Source organism: Charadrius vociferus, unplaced genomic scaffold (assembly GCF_000708025.1).
Source record: "Charadrius vociferus isolate BGI_N301 unplaced genomic scaffold, ASM70802v2 scaffold341, whole genome shotgun sequence".
In the NCBI taxonomy this organism is placed as follows: Eukaryota; Metazoa; Chordata; class Aves; order Charadriiformes; family Charadriidae; genus Charadrius; species Charadrius vociferus.
The window spans coordinates 2970691-2977399 of record NW_009646847.1 but is presented as its reverse complement, the minus strand read 5'-3'; the positions used below and the strand labels follow the sequence as shown (position 1 = coordinate 2977399).

The 6709-nt window shown below is 37.2% G+C and overlaps 1 protein-coding gene across 1 annotated transcript; it reads left to right on the top strand.

The window, feature by feature from the left end:
* Positions 1-347: 347 nt before the first annotated feature.
* POP4 (processing of precursor 4, ribonuclease P/MRP subunit (S. cerevisiae)) lies at positions 348-2881 on the top strand. The gene is made up of 5 exons (XM_009894063.1): positions 348-571; positions 1209-1286; positions 1504-1565; positions 1910-2011; positions 2493-2881. Exons 1-5 carry the CDS (start codon positions 402-404, stop codon positions 2627-2629), a joined length of 549 nt encoding a protein of 182 aa, XP_009892365.1. The 5' UTR covers positions 348-401; the 3' UTR covers positions 2630-2881.
* Positions 2882-6709: the final 3828 nt, after the last annotated feature.

The following is a 6709-nucleotide window of genomic DNA, read 5'->3' as shown; positions in this document are numbered from 1 at the left end:
GGGGGGGGCGGCTTTGTTGCCGCGGGCGGGGTCTGGCACCGGTTTCCCCAGTCCGCCCCATCCGGCTTTGGCGTCTGAACGCGCCATGTCGGACCCAACCCTAAAATCGGCGTTTCCTCCCCAGTAGCGGCATGTGTGAACCGGACGGGCGGGAGCCGCCGGCCACCCGCGCTCGGCCTCGCACCCACCGGGTTTCTGCCCGTGAACGCTCTCCATTTATTGTTACTTATCTGCAGATCTCTAACTCCTGTAGTAATTTTATCAGCTTGATAAAACTACTAGTCAGCGGCAAGTTCTTAATTTAATTACACTTTAATATTTTAAAGTATCTTTTAAAATATCTTTAGCCTCAAGGATCAGAAGAGGCCAAGGCATTTATAAATGCCTTCCTGAAGCGTAGTATGCCAAAAAAGAAAGATGAAGCTATCCAGGATATACTAACTCGGAAAGCTGTAGTTCTTGAACGTTATTCCAGGAAAAAGACAAAGCAAAAGAGGAAGAAAACAAAAGGTTTTACTGCCAAGCAAAGGCGAGAAATGCGTCTTTTTGAAATTGAACCTGAACAGCAAAGGTAAGATCTTAAATATTTCTTTGTAGTACCTCAGAAGGATGTAAAAGCAGTAGCACGTCCATGTGGACACTAACCCCTCAGTATGCAAAGTCAGTCTGAGACTCTGGTGGCGTTTCACCATAAGAAAACAATTATTTTGTTTGTATAGTTGGAAAATTCATTTCTGTTTGTTACTGCTTCTCTTTCCTTTTGTATAGCTAAATATAACAAGAAATCAAATCCAAATACAATCAACTCGGATTTCAGTTTTTAAAGTTAGACTGCCTGTGACCAGGGAGTCAAAATTCTGCATCAAAATAGGTCAAAATAGCCTCCAGCTAGTGCATGTTAAATAACGCCCCTGCTGTCACTAGCATGAAGTGGGGAGGTAAAAGAATAGAAATGTCTTCTGTTTTAGACGTAGCGTGATCCTCTAAAGCACATCACTGTTTTGGGTTGAGAGAGAGGAGCATAGTTTGTACCTTTTTTATAAAGCAAACCCGTTGTCTGGAGTGGATTGCCTCACAGGTTATGAGACCAGATTACAACACTTATAAATGTTAGTCTTATGTTGTAAATATAGACTACTTCAGTAATCAACCAATAGATTTTTTTATAATTAAGTTCTTGTATAATACTTTTTGACTTTTTACTGCAGATACGCCATCTTTCTACCACTACATGAACTCTGGAAACAGTATATCAGAGACCTATGTTACGGACTTAAGCCAGATGCGTAAGTTGAGATATTTTAAAATTTGTGTTGTTTTGACTTAGTAGATATTTCCAGGTTTACTGAGTTATTGCTAGAAACATCACAGTGACTTGATAAGGATATGTACTATTTTCTGTAAACTTTGACTATGATTTCAATAGTCACGGTCATTTTTTGTAAATCTAACTTTCCATATTATTTTCTTTCCCTCTTCCCGGATCATACCCTCTTCTTCAAGGCAACCACATATGATTCAGGGCAAACTGCTAAAAGCTGATCTCCATGGAGCTATTGTTACAGGTATTGTTTGTTTTCTTTTACACAATCATCTGAAGATCAGTAGACACTCCTATGTTTCAGGTGCTTATTTTTAAACTCCTTTCATTAACTCTAGAATCACACAGTTGAGATCATACGTTAATGAGTTCTTTCTCTACTTAGCAATGCTAATTACTTTTCAACTGCTCTTGAAAATCATGTTGTTAGTTGCAAAGATTAACTGCAAGTTTTACCAGTGATCACTGTAATTGCATTATTTCAGAATATTGCAAACCAGTTTTTAAAATCATGAGGTAACTGTAGAAGAGCAAATAAACTGCCTGAATCTGAAATTTTCTAATACATATGTACTTCTGTTCTTTCAGTCACAAAATCAAAGTGTCCCTCTTACGTTGGGATAACAGGAATCATTCTACAAGAATTTAAACATGTCTTCAAAATTATCACTAAAGAGGACAAATTAAAAGGTATCTAAGAGAATTTTTTCAGTGCAACTTGAATAATCAGAAATTTCTTAAAACACACTATTCATCTTACATCTCTGAGTACATTGTTTTATATCAATATTTTTATTTCTTTGCATGGAGTGACAGAAGTCAGTGTCTTTACTGACCACATAACAGCCCAAAATCTTACCAAAAAAAGTATCTCACTAGAAATGAGTAATTTCCAAGGAACCCAACGTGATTATTGCACATGGCTCATTCATCTGATTCACATTAGATATTCTCTGCAACACTTACTGCATGCTCCTGAAAGAGGACTAACTTCAGTTTAAAATTTAGAAGTGTGGGTTATTTTTCTTCTCTTGCTAAAGCATAAAAACCTTGAAATGTGGCAAACCTCAAGTCTACATGTGAATAATATACCCTGGTACATCAGTATATTTTCATAATGGGGATTTACATTAGTCTACTTTTGTTAATTCCTTTCCTTTTGCATTTTCAGTTGTTCCCAAACTTAACAATGTATTTAGCTTGGAGATTGATGGATTCATTTCCTACATCTATGGAAGCAAGTTCCAGCTTAGAGCAAGTGAACGATCTGCAAAAAAGTTCAAGTTGAAAGGAACTATTGACCTATGATTTTGTGGAAAATCAGAAGTATTAACGGAAATGCCTGCTGTTTTCCTGCAGTTTAAAGACCAGGTTTTCTGGCAGACTGAAAATGGAAGAGCTATGTGAAATATTTCTAAAGCATTTCTTCTCACTGAAGACTGACTAGTATCTGTTGTCTTTAAAGCAGTCTCTCAGACTGTTGGAGTATGTTGTATCTGTTTTGTTATTTGTATATAACATTCAGGCTTTTATTAAACTTACATGATTCATATTGATTACCTGACTTCTGTTTCAACTTATAAACATACATTTGCCCAATGAAAATTGTATCTTGTAACTCTGTGATAAATGTTATTGTTCCCTTGTGTATAAATTGGGCTTTATCTGCCTATTATATGCTTATAAAGAGACTAAGGGATGATAACTGCTCTTTTATAATCTTTGTTCCTGGGCCAACATCAACATCTTTGCCTGATCCAAGCAGATGCAAGTTGTTTCAACTGATAGATTTTACCTTTAATATCTCCTTCCCTGTGGTTAATAGTTGCAGATAACATGTATATGTGTGAAAATATAAACATACTAAACATGTAACACTGCTCTGCAAGCTGTTTGCTTACCAATAACATACTACTTTAATATTAAAACATATGTCTATATTAGTAAATATATAATGTCATGCCAGAGTGCAGGGAACACAACACATCACAGAACAGTGAAGCACTTGAAGCTAGAAATTCAAAGATGGAAATGACCCCCATTCAATCTTGTACTTAAATTACCCAAAAAATTGCTTTAACAATATTTAACCTCTATTCATACAGCTTTACTCTGGCCTATTTTTGTATATATTTAGATATGGTGTCTATGTTCTACACTCTAAAAAATACCTTTATTCTGATTAAAATATACATGTTACAGACACAATTTTAAAAAAGGCTAGCGTGGATGGCACTTGGTTTATGTCGTCTGTGACCACTACATCAGTGAAACAGAAGAAGTCAGGTAGTTTCATAGTGTAAATCTTCTAAACCACCCTTAACACAGCACCACTTGTGAAGAAGCTTCTAGTGTTTAAACCCTTTATCTCTTTTTATCATAATTTTTTTACTATATACTTCAAGGATCCTTTTTTGACTGCCCAGATTACAATCTCACATCAGCTAGGCAGGTTTGCCTTGCTTGAGAGGTGATAGTGACCCTTGCATTTAGATCACTTAACATTTTTCTATTATAAAATAGCCTCTGTGGTGTTTGTATTATAGAGGTAGCTTTCAGAAGCTTTCAATCAAAATTATGAAGTCAGTTTCAGGATCAAAGACCTGTATCTAGAAAGAGGAGATTTTCCTTGCCATCATTCAAGTGCTCGTAGCCAACCAGGGTCATTTCTTTAAAGAGAACAGCTGTTCTCTCACATACACTACACACCAAAGCCTAGTAACTGGGGTTAGGAAGACAGCTCCAGCTAGAGATCTTAACTGCACTGCAGGGCACACAAGCCATTTATCTGCCACGAGAAAGCCAAAGGTCATCACCACCTCCAACCCTGTCCCATGAAAACACTAACTGTGCCAGTCAGCCCTCTGTCAGTTGGTCTCCAAAGCTCCTGCTTCCCTTTTGGACCTATTGCTGTGAGAAGTTAGAGGAGAGCTGCATCTCTCCAGTATGATCCCTCAGACACAGACCAGATGCAGCATCACTGAACCAGACCGATCAGTTGAAATCACAGCACGGGCAATACCGGTTTTCAAGAACAGACTGCTGTTCTGCCTGCTTTGAAGTCAGGAAATAAAGCAGATGGTATGGAAATAAATCTTTGTTGCAATTTTATGAAGTACTGCCCTTGAGATAGGGAAAACGAACAGTGATTTTGCTAGAGATGTGTATTTTATACAGGGAAATACATTTCATTTCACACCAATGGGAAACTAGGAGAAAGCAACACTGGGAAAGCTTTTGAAAATAAAGATAAGCACAATTGAAAGAGCCAAAGAGTAGATGCTTTTTTCAATTAATTTATATCTGTGAAGCAAGATTAAGATGTGTTATAGTTGTTAGACCCGAGTCATTATTCTACCTAGTACCCATTACTCCTCTCAACGTTCTCTGAAATTAAATCTCTTTGTTTCCTGTGAGAGGTCAGAAGGAAAAACAAACAAAGTGGTAGAAAGCATAAATCATAGCAGAAACTTTCCTTTCAGGACAACGACCTGATTTTAATTTTGCTCATAGCCTTCAGTGTAATATCTAATTAAGACATCTGTTAAATGCCTATAATATTAAATTAATAGGGGGAAGCTAATAGAACTTTATTGGCATAGTCCGATTAATTAACATTAAGAGCCTTTAATGGATGTCTTAAATAGACATCATTAATGGGAGTGCCATACAAATTGGAATTAGGCACAATCATCTTTCATTGTGCTGTGAAGGACATACCATATTCTACCATATGGACACATAGATGAACACGATACAGCTTCCCATAGCTACTGGCATTTCCGTTTTTTAAACTATTTCAGCAACCAAAAAAGACAAATGCTGCCTAACAGTCCTTTTCGACGAATAATAGCAAGGCATTCATTATTTACAGTGAAGAGTGCTGAAGAGATGTTCAAACGTCTCCTCAAGGTAATCACATGCTAGTAGCACATAAAGACAGATGACAAATGAAAAATAACAAGACGGCTGAACAGCCAACGCATTCAAGATGCCTTTACTGCAGTTGGTAAATCACCCGAAGAGGCCTTTTTGTAATGACTTGGTGAGGTGTTCCAAACAGCTCCCATAAATTACTCAAATTAAATCGCTCCCACAGACTGCTGGTATCACCATCTACCCATCAGCTCCTTGAACCAAACCCCCATCCCATCCGCCTTCTCCAGAGCACAGCTCTGTGTTCATCTTTCACTAGAACACATTAAACTCCCTATCGCTTGTGAAGGAACTTCCTTACAAACTGGGTAACATGAAAATGTCTGCTCACCAGTCCTCCCCTGCTGATTCATGACCATTCCCCATCTCTTCATTAGCAGAGACAGTAAATACTTAATGGTTTAATATTAGAAAATTGGAGAACTAGTCACAACTGTCTCTAATATGCCTCTTCCTTCAAATGTTCAATACTTAATTGCATACAGCAGAGCTATGTTTTTCATTACGATTTTTATACCTAAACTCTCACTAAAGAAAAGGCTAACCAGGCAATAAAGAACAACAATGAACAGTATACTGTCTCACTACATTACACATTTCTGCTTTCCTATTACTATGGATATATAATATATACAGACACATATGTTTATAACCATTTTGAACCGAAACAATTGTAAACAATACAGTTACTGACTTTTGAACATTTAAGCAAGAATACGAAAACAAACAAAACACCCCCATAATTTGTTGAAACCTCAAAATAATTCATTGTAAGAAATGCTTTAAATTAAAGCCAAGTCACATCCAAGAAAACACACAGAATCTTCTATTTGAGGCTTTTTTCATACTTCCTCCAACAGATGGATTACACAGCAATACAATGGAAACCCCCAAAGCCTTCCTGGGAAATTCATGTTAAATCACTGAAATCACAGCATCATGTAACTGACTTTAACTCTAGATATTCAAGCCACCCAATGCTTTAGAGAAGCATAAGAAAGAGCATAAAATTCTGATCTGGACCAGAGCCTTTTCTTAATGAATTCTCAAGCCTTGGACAAGTTCATCCATCTGGCAGACTCTCTTTGTCCATTTTAGTATTTCAGATCTGGAAGGACTTGTGTCAATGCAAGAGGTTAGAAATAATTTCTAAGCCTCTTGCAACCTTTGACCAAGCAACTCTTGTTAAACAAACCTTAAAATAATTTGGAACTGTAACACATAGTCTTTAATAAGCAGCTACATTTTGCAAAGGACAAGTCCCTGCAAGGGTGACTAGTATTTCTTACTAGAACAATGCTCCTATTGAACTGCAAAAGAAAAGGACAGGATATGGCTATGCCAGGCTGCTATGGTCTGGAAAAGGAAGCTTCTTGTTTGGAGGTGTGTACATAAAAGGTAGGCAACCCTGGCTTAGCTATTTTCATCATCATTTGCAAATCGTAGGTTTAG